We start from the raw sequence: 14776 nt of genomic DNA on the forward strand, positions 1-14776 counted from the left end.
TGATCTCAAATTCAAAATGCTGGAGTATAGAGCCAAATTAAACATTTTCGTTTCGCTGTCTAAATAGTGTATTATCCAGTGTTTTGTGTGACTGTTCTTAATGGGAGGCTGTTAAATAGTAGGGCGCCTAGGATTGCAACATTCAAGTAACATTTAAAAAATGCAGAGGTTTTCCAGAAATACTGGTTGGAGGGTTATGGATTTCCTGCTTATTCCCTCCAGTTTCCAGAAACACTGGTTGGAGGGTTATGGAGTGCTGCTTATTCCCTCCAGTTTCCAGAAATACTGGTTGGAGGGTTATGGATTTCCTGCATATTCCCTCCAGTTTCCAGAAATACTGGTTGGAGGGTTATGGATTTCCTGCTTATTCCCTCCAGTTTCCAGAAACACTGGTTGGAGGGTTATGGATTTCCTGCTTATTCCCTCCAGTTTCCAGAAATACTGGTTGGAGGGTTATGGATTTCCTGCTTATTCCCTCCAGTTTCCAGGAATCTTCCAACAGGGATTTCTTCAAAACCTGGGAATTTTTGGAAAGTTACCGGAATTTTGCAACCCTAAAGGGACCCAGGTACACTTTCATGTGTAATTAGTGTCTAAAGCAGAAGGGACTGCAATGAGCTTGTTAATTTACTGTCAATGAGAAACGCAGTCCATGAGAAATGTGTTAGGACAGTACAAACCCATTCATATGCGCTGAGAATCTTATGCTATTTTATAAGTGCGATCACACACAGTAGATGGGAAGGCCCTGAGAACAGTTTGATAGGCTGGGTGGTATCCGAACACTCCCAACCTTACCTTTCATAGGGTAAGAGCAGTGACAACATTTGATTTGATTGTCGCAGTGTGTTTTTGCATGAGTGTGTTGGTGGGATATAAGAGAGACAGAAAGAGCAGGAGAGAGAAAGAGAGGAGAGAGGGAAGGAGATGGGGAGTAAGGAAAGGGAGTGTAAGGTAGAGAGGAAACAATGTGTTGGAGTCTCCTTAGCCTATCCCTCTCCCCTCCCCCTCTCCCCCTTGTCCTACCCCTTCAGACGCTCCCTCAAGGCCACCTTTTTGTTCCCCTGCCTGCAGTGTCATTGACATAGAGAGCTGAAAAGGGAGTCGGCAGAGTAGAGCAGGTGATAGACGACAACGGACAGAGATAGAAGGACCCCTGGGCTTATGCAAACACCTCATGCTACTGTGAAGGTTTGTCGGAGCACACCTGCAGCTTGCTTGACTTCCATTCGGTATTGCTTCCAATGACCAAGGAATACTGTAGCTGCAGAGTGATCCCCACAATTCACACCTCCTCCGTGGGACCCCCCCCAGTCGTCCAACTTGGCCTGAAGACGTGTTTTTTTAGTCTACAGAAGGAAGAATCGATCAGGAAATACCTGTAATACACTAGAAAGAGAAAGAGCGTCATCTGACAATATTTTCACTATACAGGTAAGAGGAAACCTCAGCAGGTACTTTAAAACTTTTGTTGACCTTAGCTTAGTTGACCTTAGTATACAGTGCAAACATATGAGATTGTCCAAACTGGTACAGGATAAAACATGTTGTTTTAGATGATGTTTTCACGTGTGGATCAAGTAACTTCATATCAGAGCAAGTTTTTTGAGCAGAACTGTATGCTGTTGCACACCTCACGTTTCTGAGGATCAAGTTACGTTTACTTTAGAATTGGAGAACAGGTAGAGCAGCAATGGAAAAGAGAAAGGCAGTTTAACTGTCTATGCACCAGCTGACCTCAAAATACACACAGCTGAAGAACACAAAGGTCACGCTCCGGGGTGGACAAGTCATCTGGCATTTCGAGCATTCTGGGCCAGATATGGGCTGGTCAATTTTTAGCCGAAGTGGGCATGTAAAAAAAAATGGGCTAAATGATTATTATCTGGCTAATAATGGAGGTCTCAAGGAATAAAATGGGCTGGTGTGGGGGCCTCAAGGGAAAACAGTTGGCTGTTGTGGGGGCCACTAAGAAAAAAAAAGGTCTGTTGTGTGAGAAATTCCAGAGACGATTTCTGGTCCCGGTCCGCCTCTGGCTAGTCAGTTGAAAACAACAGCTGCTGCCCGAAAAAGTAAACACATAACTCTACCTGCTTTGCTTCGTAGAATCGTAGGCACTGTAGCCTACTGCACTTAGCTTAGCTTACCATTTAAAAAGGACGACTTGGTAACACTTTAAAATAGCTTTAATGAATAAGCATTGATAAACTATTTATAAACTGTTAATAAATACGTATTTAATTCATTGTAAACATTGATTCACAATGTATAAAGATTTATTCATGAAAGACATCAAATGTTCCCAATGACTTTAAACAAGCTAAGATTCCACTTTGAGAATCTGAAAAACACAACACTTTAACAACACAAAATATCTCAGCTCAGGCAGCATGAATAGATTTGGAGGCAGTCACAAAACCGGGTTACTCGGCTAAAATGGCGATAGGGTGAAAACGTGCCGCTGATATCCAAAGCGGTTCGTATAGATAGAGACAGGGCAGGCAGGGAGGGAGGGTTCAAACTTCAGGGAGCACCAGTCTGCAAAACAAAGGCTCTCCTTCCTCATGTTCCTGTGGTAGATAATCAGGTCCGACTTACCCAACAAAGATTATATTAATGACTAACTGTCAGTGGTCCCACACACTAAAATGTGCCCATAAGCACTGATATGTGGTTGGTGTTGTGGTTTGTTGACTGTTAAATAAACCTGATTGTTCCAGCTAGGAGTTAGGGAGGGTAAGCTGATCTTAGATCTGTGCTTTGGGGGTAACTTCTACCTGAAGTGCAAACAGTGGATTGGGATCGTGGGAGGTTAACAGTGGTATAACAAGTTTAACAAAGGTTGGAATTAAACCCATAGGCCACAGATATTCTCACTTGGTCTACTTAGTTGATTGTTTTACATTGTTCCCAACATCAGAGCAGTTGCTACATTGTAGATTGCGTAGGAAGTTAGGGGATCCATCAAGACTTCTTTTGGGGGCCTCCAATTGTTTCTGAAATGGTGGTGAGAGCGAGAGCGAGCGAGAGAGAGAGAGAAGACAGGAGGCCTGGGCAAAGGCTGGCACTGCAGGAATGCCAACAGGTAGATGGAGCAATGAGAGGACAGGAAGAACAAGCAGACACATTGTACCAGCCGGCTGGCAGACCTGGGCCCGGACAGAGAGGGGTAGGGCTGCTGTGTGTCGAGGGGGAACACATGCAACCTAACCTCCTCATCACAGCTACTGTATCACCTGTCCTGTACCTACTAGCTACCTACCTATCCTGCATTAGCGGAACACAGGTGTCAATCACACCCAAACCAATACCAGAAAGTATACTCAGTCGCCGAAGTGAAAGGAAACCGCTCAGGGATTTCACAATGAGGCCGATGGTGACTTTAAAACATGTTAACTGAGGATGGATCAACAACATTGTAGTTACTCCACAACCTTGTACAGAATACAACTATTCCAAAATATGCATCCTGTTTGCAACAAGGCACTAAAGTAATACTGTAAAAAAATGTGGCAAAGTTATTCACTTTTTGTCCTGAATACAAAGTGTTATGTTTGGGGCAAATCCAATACAACACATTACTGAGTACCACTCTCCATATTTTCAAGCATAGTGGTGGCTGCATCATGTTATGGGTTTGCATGTCATTGGCAAGGACTGGGCAGTTTAGGATAAAAAAAATACATGGAATGGATTTAAGCACAGGCAAAATGCTACTAGAAAACCTGGTTCAGTTAGCTTTCTACCAGACACTGGTGTAACGGTTTTCTGTATGAGAAGGAGAGTCGGACCAAAATGCAGCGTGTAGATTGCGATCCATGTTTTAATAACCAAACGTAAAACACAAATCAATACAAACACTACAAAATAAAGAACGTAACGAAAACCTAAACAGCCCTATCTGGTGAAAACACATAGACAGGAACAATCACCCACAAACACACAGTGAAACCCAGGCTACCTAAATATGGTTCCCAATCAGAGACAATGACGAACACCTGCCTCTGATTGAGAACCATATCAGGCCGAACATAGAACTGGACAAACTAGACATGTAACATAGAATGCCCACTCAGCACACCCTGACCAACCAAAACATAGAAACATACAAAGCAAACTATGGTCAGGGTGTGACAACTGGGAGATGAATTTACCTTTCAGCAGGACAATAACCTAAAACACAAGGCCACATATATACCAGAGTTGCTTACCAAGAAGACAATGAATGTTCCTGAGTGGCCGAGTTACAGTTTTGATTTAAATCTGCTTGAAAATCTTTATAAAGACTTCAAAATGGTTGTCCAGCAGTAAATCAACAACCAATTTGACAGAGCTTGAAGAATTCTTTAAAGAATAATGGGCAAATGTTGCACAATCCAGGTGTGGAAAGCTCTTAGAGACTTACCCAGAAAGACTCACAGCTGTAATCGCTACCAAAGGTAATTCTAAGATGTATTGACTCATGGTATACAATACTGGATGGCTAATGGCTAATGGTTGTGGTACAATAGTGGTGGTGCTATAACACTATCTGGCTGTTGATCAGACTGATGGTTGGCTGGGTGACTTTGAGGCTATGGCCAGAGGGAGGTCCCTGTGGAGGGTGCCCATCCTGACGTCTGCGAAAATCGGGAATAACAAAGAGCTCAGTGTCCATCCCTAGTACTGCCTGATGAGAGTCCCACATAACTGTTCCCCACTCACTAGAAAGATGCTTTCAACAGCTGGGCCTCATTCAGCCGGTGCACAGCGTTTGTGAAATGCTCAGATATAGATCATGTCGGTTTCCTGATCGCCCTCGTAAAAGAGGTTTCTTAACTCAACGGTCTTTCCTGGTTAAATAAAAGTGAAATAAATTATATATTTGATGTAGAACAAAAAAAGCCTCTGACAGGAAGAATGAACAATCGTGTCAGCTCTATTCATAACATTTCTATCTACAACGTTATCCTGATGAACATTGCCCATTGGATGCAAGAGGATGCCTAATGACTTTACAGTGGGTTTAGTTGGTAGTAAGCAATGATATACAGTACCAGTCAAAAGTCTGGACACACCGACTCATTCAAGGGTTTTTCTTTATTTTTTACTATTTTCTAAATAGACAATTTTTTAAATATATTTTTGTTATGTTTAGCTCACACAATATAAGTTAAAAGTATGCATTAAAGTGTCTATAGTAGAATACATGTATCAATGTAACGGTCTCCAAATCCTGATGGCTGCATGGTGGCTTCAATACAGCGCCCCAATATGTCCGTGTTTCAACTACAGACTTTTTGTTGCCCTGGATACGCCCAGAGCAGCCACACGCCTCTGCGGTAGAAGGGAGCTGTGCTAAAGCACAGTTTGTGAGACAAAAAAAAAAAAAGAAAAAAAAAAGAAGCTAATTCTCATTTTGTCTGTCATAGTTGAAGTGTACCTATGATGACAATTACAGGCCTCTCTCATCTTTTTAAGTGGGAGAACTTGCACAATTGTTGGCTGACTAAATACTTTTTTGCCCCACTGTAGTTGCTGTCACAAACTCCAAATTGAACATAGTTGTCACATACTATATGAATATTCATATCCCACAGAGCAAATATTTTCTGTATTTACATCATTCTTATAAATGCTGTTTTTAAGATCAGGTTTTTGTTTGGTTGACCTCATTTTTGTTGTCACAGTATTCAATTAAACTGATGAATGTAGATTTTGATATCAAAATGCATTTGATAGGATGATTTGGATTGGGACCGATATACAGTTGAAGTCGGAAGTTTACATACACTTAGGTTGGAGTCATTAAAACTAGTTTTTCAAACACTCCACAAATTTATTTTCAATAAACTATAGTTTTGGCAAGTCGGTTAGGACACCTACTTTGTGCATGACACAAGTCATTTTTACAACAATTGTTTACAGACAGATTATTTCACTTATAATTCACTGTATCACAATTCCAATGGGTCAGAAGTTTACATACACTAAGTTGACTGTGCCTTTAAACAGCTTGGAAAATTCCAGAAAATTATGTCATGGCTTTAGAAGCTTCGGATAGGCTAACTGACATCATTTGAGTCAATTGGAGGTTGGATGTTTTTCAAGTGGATGTTTTTCAAGGCCTACCTTCAAACTCAGTGCCTCTTTGCTTGACATCATGGGAAAATAAAAAGAAATCAAAAGACCTCAGAAAAAAAATTCTACACCTCCACAATTCTGGTTCATCCTTGGAAGCAATTTCCAAACGCCTGAAGGTACCACGTTCATCTGTAAAAACAATAATATGCAAGTATAAACTCCATGGGACCACGCAGCCGTCATACCGCTCAGGAAGGAGACGCGTTCTGTCTCCTGGAGATGAATGTACTTTGGTGCGAAAAGTGCAAATCAATCCCAGAACAACAGCAAAGGACCTTGTGAAGATGCTGGAGGAAACAGGTACAAAAGTATCTAAAACGAGTCCTATATTGACATAACCTGAAAGGCCGCTCAGCAAGGAAGAAGCCGCTGCTCCAAAACCGCCATAAAAAAGCCAGACTACGGTTTGCAACTGCACATGGGGACAAAGATCGTACTTTTTGGAGAAATGTCCTCTGGTCTGATGAAACAAAAATAGAACTGTTTGGCCATTTTTACCATTGATATGTTTGGAGGAAAAAGGGTGAGGCTTGCAAACCAAAGAACACCATCCCAACTGTGAAGCACGGGGGTGGCAGCATCATGTTATGGGGGTGCTTTGCTGCAGGAGGGACTCGTGCACTTCACAAAATAGATGGCTTCAGGAGGATGGACAATTATGTGGATATATTGAAGCAACATCTCAAGACATCAGTCAGGAAGTTAAAGCTTGGTCACAAATGGATCTTCCAAATGGACAATGACCCCAAGCATACCTCCAAAGTTGTGGCAAAATGGCTTAAGAACAACAAAGTCAAGGTATTGGAGTGACCTCAATCCCATAGAAAATTTGAGGGCAGAACTGAAAAAGGCCTACAAACCTGACTCAGTTACACCAGCTCTGTCAGGAGGAACGGGCCGCAATTCACCCAACTTATTGTGGGAAGCTTGTAGAAGGCTACCCGAAACGTTTGACCCAAGTTAAACAATTTAAAGGCAATGCTACCAAATACTAATTGAGTGTATGCAAACGTCTAAACCACTGGGAATGTGATGAAAGAAATGAAAGCTGAAATAAATAATTCTCGCTACTATTATTCTGACATTTCACATTCTTAAAATAAAGTGGTGATCCTAACTGACCTAAAACAGGGAATTTTTACGAGGATTAAATGTCAGGAATTGTGAAAAACGGAGTTTAAATGTATTTGGCTATGGTGTATGTAAACTTCCGACTTCAAATGTATGTAAATATGTAAAAATACATTACATTTATACACCTTACTTTATGATAAAATTCCACCAAATGCTGAATTATTTGTGACTACCGTGAGTGTAATCTCCTTAAATTAGGTCAGAATGTAATCATATTCTGAAGGGAATAACATAATGGTACTCCGCCTGCATGAGGACGTAGACCTTTATGACCTACTGTATAATATGCTCTTGAATGAAATCCTGTTAACCATTTGGGATTATGTACACACTGCTTGATGCTAAAAATAGATTTTACATGGTTTCTGGCCCGTTATTTTTACTAGAAACTATCTGAACACGTCATTAAAATATATATAATCTGGATTTTCATTCATTCTCAGATAATCCACACCAAAAACAAAGAAGAGAAAGGGGGAAAAAGAGGGAGTGCCAATTAAGACCAAAGAAAGAGAGAAAAGGATACAGAACACCCCTTCAAGATGGCGCAGATCCCTCAGATGTGGCACACCAAGGTGATGCCCCAGGAAGAGAATGTGGACCTGGACAAAATGGTTGCTTTTGGTAGCCAGCCCGAGTGCTCCATCTGCTACAACACCTACGACAATGTCTTCAAGACGCCCAAGCTGCTGGAGTGCACCCACACATTCTGCCTGGAGTGCCTGTCGCGCCTCATGGCCATTTCGCTAGGAGAACAGGAAGGAGGCAGCAGCAAGATCCCTTGTCCATTCTGCCGCCACCCTACCCTCCTAACCAAGGAGGGTCCGCCTGCTCTGGCCACCAGCCAAGAGGTACTGTGTAAACTACCCAGCCACCAGCAGCACGAGGAACCTGTGTGGCTTGATGGGGAGAAGCTGTGCTACAAGCGGCCACTGGAAGCCAACCCCGGAACACCCAGCTCCACCACAGCCTTCTGCATCTCCATCGACATCGGGGCCAGCAAGGCAGGTGAGGTCCTTGCTCAGACATGGCCCCAGCACATAGGCTTCCTGGAGCGTCTGAACGGCTGGAAGCGGCTGCTGCTCTTCATCGTGTTGATGGTGCTGCTGGTGGTCATCGTGCTGTGGCCCCTGCAGTGCATTGTCACCACGGGCAATATGCGCTGCATGCCGCGCTCCGTGGGCTCAGGACACGGCTTCACCGCCACCACCGCTACCCCATTCACCAGGATACCCAGTCTCACAAAGGGAGCCTTTAATTAAAAGACATGATATGTAGTAGGCCAGATAACTGGTTCACACGTCCACAGATCGTCAGAGTGCTTATTGAAAAGCACATGGCCAAGTGGTTAAGGCCCACGGCCATCAGTTAGGGGCTCGTAAGGAAGCATTTCACGGTAAGGTCTACACCTGTGACTAATCAAATTTGATTTGATTTGATACAAAAAATACTGAATATAGAACTCAACGGTGAGAGGCACACTTGCATCCAATTGTTTTAACAATTGATAACGGTATGCTCAGTGTTATTTTTCTGACAAGAAAGTTACATATAACATTCATAATGAAATTCATACATGAATTCCAATCCTTGCACTTTGATTTAACTGATATTGTTTGAGATTTTCCTTTATAAAATTGTTATTTTGTATTAAAAATACAATATGTGGATTAAATATGTTGTAATATTCAGACACAATCTGGGTGAAATCTATTCATATCTACAGTATCAGATTTGTTGGCCACAGTACAACAGTATAGGTAATTTTTCTCAAACCAAATCCGTCCGACATTACTTTCACAACACACTGAAAGCATTATTGTCGTGTATCCAAGTCAGAGCAGACATTGAAACTCAATACCTTAGAAACCTCCACTCAAAATGTTCAGTTAGAGAACAAAGTTCAGCTGTCTTATCTGATTTGAAAATAAGAGTATGCCAAAACACAATGCTGAAATTGTAAGTGTATATAAATGTATAGTTCATTGTACTATTCTGATATATATTTAGTTTACAATACTACAATAAATGAAAAACAACACAGGCATGGTCTAGGTTTAGGGAAATATTGCAGAGCTTTGTACAGCACTTACCTAATCAGGATTGACCAGAATGACATAGACATGAATGGTTGGTCTTGGTAGGAACTAATGATTCATGGTGTTTCCCACTTCCTGTTAGAATCTGTTTATTTCATTTGTATTAAATATATTGTTTCTTATTTTTTTACATTACAAAAACAAACATATACATACTAACAACTTACAGACACACACAAACATTGACTACATCTCCTCTGCCCAGACCTGCATGCTCACACCCCCATTCCTAGTGCCTGCATTATTGTTTGCCACTTGGCCTTAAATTGTACCAATTTGTTTTTCCTCGGTCGCCCATGCCATTTCAACATTTGAAAAATAAATAATTTGATTTTCCCATTGTGTCAATGATGGCGGATTGTTTGACTACCACGTTTCTTTGTACGTTTTTTTCAAGAAGTGTGATTCCTGTAAGTATCTTATCTGGGCACACACCATATGACCAGTCAGGATTTTCCCAACACACAACCATTATTACTAACAACAAGGTTGTAAACTGCTTCAAAGGAAAAGTGAACCCTTCCTGCTACAGTAAGGAGTGGCCTTTCCAGTTAGGGGTTCTCTTTTTACAGTAGTGAGTGGTCTTTACAGTAGTGAGTGGTCTTTACAGTAGGGAGTGGTCTTTACAGTAGTGAGTGGTCTTTACAGTAGGGAGTGTGGATATGAGGCTGATAAACAGCTACTGTAGAATGCAATAAAAAAGCTATAGAGAGACTTTTATTACCCTGACAGATATGCAAAGTTATAAGATATAATTGCTTTAGTTTATTTCCTCCTAAAATAATGCATTTCTTCCTCCTGAAAGGAAAATATATGGTTTTATGAAAGGCATGGACATTGATTGGCAAGTCACATTATAGCACACAAGAGCATAACAACAAAAGAGGAGTATAACTGAGTACAGCTAACTAAATATGACATAAGAAAATAGTTGCATTATTTGGTCTTTAGCTTTTACTTAAGAAATAACACATTTCTTGCAGAAGAAAATCACTTCACATTTCTCTGCTTATAAAGTCAATTTTGTGTTAACTGTCCAAGGACATCAGCAAATCACATTACTACAGCACTCAAGAAGGCACTAAACTATCATTACATAGAGACAGGAATGAGCGGAGATCATATTTCCTTCATACATTTTTATTAAACTATTAAATATTTAATGATGTTGTTATTTCTGACCATCTCATTGCATCAGCGCTATATGCCTGGACAGAAGGCGTTTGGGTCAGTGCAAGAGGGGGGGAACAGTCTTCATCCGAACACAGGAACAGTCAGTATACCACTACTCAAATCAGGCATATTGCAACCAACAAAGGAACAAGTATTTCTCTTTTTACTATGTCGACATCATATTCAAGTAAATGTAAAGAGCAGATATACAATAACTGATATAATTACTGTATACCTCCAAGAACACCGGTTTAGCTTATAATTCATAATCATGATGTTATTATCAATGGTGTAATAACACCAAAATAGACACACAAATAATAATAATGATCTTATAGAAAACAAAATGCTTCAAAAGAAAATAGGAAATGAAAAGAAAACTTACAACACTGACGGCGTATACGTCGAGCAGACTATCATCATACTGTACTCTTTAAACAGCCAATGGCCATCCTGACAGTCACAGATCACAAGCCCTCAGCTAAAGGACTCAGAAGCCTCAAACAGAATTTCAAGTACTGTGTTAGGGGCTAATTTCCACCTAAGTAAAGTTTTCACTCAGTGAACATTTCTCATAAGTAGAAGTTAGGATTCGCCCCTCAATTTCTCACCACATAACAAAAAGTTTGGACCCATAGAGGCAAAGTGAAATACAATACAAAATCATCAACATCATCATCATCATGATCATCAGTGCAACATTATTAAGAAAACAGAAAGCAAAAAATGCACTTTTCATTCATTGGGCAAGATTAGGAGTTAGGCAGGCAGTTGAACGACGGAGAGAGATAATTGCACAAAATGTTCAGTGATCACTTCAGAATAGCATACAACTTAATTTCAAAATAGCTACAGCTACCAGTGATTTCAGAATATACAGTGAGCTCCAAAAGTATTGAGACAGTGACACATTTGTTGTTGTTTGGGCTCTGCACTCCAGCGCTTGACATCTGAAATTATATATGAGGTTAAAGTGCAGACTTCATCCATACCAGGTGAACCATTTAGAAATTACACCACTTTTTGTACATAGTCCTCCCCATTTTAGGGGACCAAAAGTATTGGGCCAAATTCACTTATATGTGTATTAAAATTGTCAAAAGTTTACTATTTGGTCCCATATAGCATGCAATGATTACATCAAGCTTGTGACTCTACAAAGCATTTGCTGTTTGTTTTGGCTGTTTCAGATTATTTTGTGCCCAATAGAAATGAATGGTAAATAATGTATTGTTTCATTTTGGAGTCACTTTTATTGTAAATAAGAATAGAATGTTTCTAAAAAACTGCTACATGAATGTGGATGCTACCATGATTATGGATAGTCCTGAATTAATTGTGAATAATGATGAGTCAGTAAGTTAGACGCACAAACATGCTAACCTCTCACCATGACAATAACAGGGGAGGTTAGCATTCTAGGGGATTATGATATTTGTGTGTCTAACTTTCTCACTTATACACTTATACACTTATACACGATTCATTCAGGACTATCCGTAATCATGGTAAAAATGTGCAGGAGTACAGAGCCAAAACAACAATAGTTTTGGAGCTCAATGTAGCATGAATACAATATTGAGAATGACATATCCTACTAGGACTGATTTAGCTTTCTGAAATACAGACATTTCGGCTAAAAGGGAAATACTGAAAATCCATACTTTCAGTATTACTGAAAGTTACTGTATTGGTGTTAGGATGAGCAAGAGACGATGTAGCAAATGCGGCCCTCAGATGTGCTGCCAAGCCTTAGTTAAAAAGGCCTGAACCATGTACAAGTACAGCCCGACTCACACAGCAGGTAACACAACCTCTATGTAGCCAAACAACCGGCTTGTTCAAAAGGATGACATCATTGTGCCGCTGGCTAAATCCAGTGTGAACATCTTCAACATTAGATTTTTATGCAAAATGCTAAGAATAGTTAGCATGACGTCTGTCAGAAAGAAGCCACTGCCCATGACGTACATGTATATTTAAAAATATATTACAGAAGGCTCTTTGCTGTGCGGCGCCTCCCTCCTTATGACATCAGTAACGTCGGTTTTTACTCCCACCATCGTCACGCCTGGATTATAGCCATCTTGTAGATTGCTTTTTGGACATAAATCTATTATTTAATCTTGGGCTGTAGGCCATCTGGCCCAGTAATGTTTGGCTAAAGACTTCAGCGATGGCAGCCCACGTCAGTGAGCCAGGCTAGCATCCTGACTCCTCTTCTGTCCTCTCCCATCTTCTCCTATCTCTCGCTTGGCAGATGTTTAACCCTGTTTGTTATGCCATTCGATTAGGATGAAAACCTTTGCAGACTTTGTCTGAGGCCAACATTGACCTCAAACTATGTTAATTTCCCGCATATAAACCAGGATGTGCAGAGCAAGTGCAGGGCAGAAAATTGTGCTTTTTTATCAATTCATAACAATGGAATTGGATCTTTCTTCCTTTGGAGGCAATAGCGCACTGCTTTTTCATTTTCCCCAATAAACAAAAACAGAAAAAAACATATCCTGTGCATTACAAAATCACACCATTAATAACAATAAAATAAACAAGAATCCATTGAAAGGACACAGATTCAAACTAAATAAATAGAAACATTTCATGAGTAAGTCTGGAGAGGAGCTTGTTAATATTGACTGAATAGGCGCTCAGCAACTGTAATGGTGGAATCACTAAAGTAGATGAGCATGCACGTCTTCTATTGGCACAAGAGATCATCGGTGGGACAGGTGGGACAAACAAGTACATCTCAAACTATATTGAAGAAATACTTCCCAGTACAGAAATGGAAAATATCTTTGTGGCAAATGGAAAATCCTTTTGTCAGTGAGTTGGGGTATTTTTTTTTTATACCCCAACTCACTGACAAAGGGCCATTGCAAATACCCTGACTTTCCTCGACTTTCAAAATGAAGGTATGAGAGAGGGTTGAGTAAGCTTGTCTGCGCCAGTGCCTCACGTGGTAAAATCGCTCAACACTGCAGTAATGACTGCTGCTAGCAAGAATAGAACATTGCTGAAGTCTTTGATTCAAGTAGATGACAGCCAGCAGAGAGAGAGAGAGAGAGAGAGAGAGAGGGAGAGAGAGATAGAGGAGCAAATTCTGAGAGCGAGGAGAGAAATCTTCTCGAAATCTTTCTTGTCCCATCCACCTCACGACGGAACACGACAGAGAAAAGCATCACTTAAACATTGATATCACACAAGAGTACACAATGGTTTGTTTCTTTTCTCGATTTAGTTTGAGTCAACAGAAATAAGCAAAGGACATTTGTTGGGCCGGTGGGATGGTTGATAGATAGGGGATTTGGGTGGTGAGATGGAACAACTGTGGGAGGAGGAAGGGGGATACAGACACGTCTGTAGACAAGGCACTGTCAGTAAACGGTAGAGCCTGTAGAAGAGACATGAAGTCATGTGGGGGTCATAGAGAGAGAGAGAGAGAGAGAGGGGATGGGGGATGAAGATAGAAGGACAAGAGCCCTGCGCTACACCCCTCTCTCCGTGGAGGGGGGATGCTCCAGACAGCCAGCAGGGCAGCAGAAGGGGAGAGACTAGGAGGTGTCAGGACCTCCACCTTCACCCCAGGTAGGGTCCACCGCCAGGGGGTCCGGGGCCAGAGCTCCACAGGCCCCCCATGGATCAGGCGCTGGCGAAGAGGCACCTCTGTTGAAACTGAAGCACACACAATGGCACACCGTGTTACACAGAACCACTTCTAATAGAAATGCACACAATAAAACACAACTAATGAATCCTATAATCACTACTCCTTCAGAGTAATGGCGTCGGAGGGGATGGCTTCCGTTTTACGGGCTCCTAACCAAATTGTGCTATTGTGGGTTTATTCGCATTGTTTGTAACTTATTTTGAACATAATGTTGCTGCTACCGTCTCTTAAGACCAAAAAGAGCTTCAAGATATCAGAACAGCGACTACTCACCTCGAACTGGAAGAAGATTTTTGAGTCTGACACGAAGGATACACTGTTGCTCTTGGACCAGGCCCAAATCCCCTTCATTCGCATTAAGAAATGACAGAGATACAAGGGGACAGATCCGGGTGCCTTGTGAGAATTCGTCAGCAAGTGGGTAACTCGCCTCTACCAATACGTTCGATTGGCCAGCGTGCAATTACTAGAGAATAAACTGGATGAGCTCCGTTCGAGAATATCCTACCAATGGGATATTAAAACCTGTAATATCTTATGTTTCAAGAAGTCGTAGGTAAACGACGACACAGAT

The 14776-nt window shown here is 41.2% G+C and overlaps 2 protein-coding genes across 5 annotated transcripts in view; one reads left to right on the plus strand and one right to left on the minus strand.

Annotated features, from left to right (window-relative positions):
• The first annotated feature begins 797 nt into the window (after positions 1 to 797).
• On the plus strand, positions 798 to 9846 carry LOC110491864 (RING finger protein 223). The gene is made up of 2 exons (XM_021565685.2): positions 798 to 1434; positions 7701 to 9846. Exon 2 carries the CDS (start codon positions 7800 to 7802, stop codon positions 8517 to 8519), a length of 720 nt encoding a protein of 239 aa, XP_021421360.1. The 5' UTR covers positions 798 to 1434; positions 7701 to 7799; the 3' UTR covers positions 8520 to 9846.
• Positions 9847 to 11884: 2038 nt separating this feature from the next.
• LOC110491865 (tyrosine-protein phosphatase non-receptor type 11) overlaps positions 11885 to 14776 on the minus strand; it is a 117729-nt gene continuing 114837 nt past the window's right edge. For all 4 annotated transcript variants that reach the window (XM_021565687.2, XM_021565689.2, XM_021565688.2 and 1 more), the window contains exon 16: positions 11885 to 14207. The gene's annotated coding sequence lies outside the window, so the exon portion shown is untranslated. The remainder of the gene's footprint in view (positions 14208 to 14776) is intronic.

Source organism: Oncorhynchus mykiss, chromosome 16 (assembly GCF_013265735.2).
Source record: "Oncorhynchus mykiss isolate Arlee chromosome 16, USDA_OmykA_1.1, whole genome shotgun sequence".
NCBI classification, from domain to species: Eukaryota; Metazoa; Chordata; class Actinopteri; order Salmoniformes; family Salmonidae; genus Oncorhynchus; species Oncorhynchus mykiss.

Bases quoted from the DNA above. Each gene is read 5' to 3' on its own strand.
- LOC110491864 (XM_021565685.2), top strand. From the start codon at position 7,800: ATGGCGCAGATCCCTCAGATGTGGCACACCAAGGTGATGCCCCAGGAA.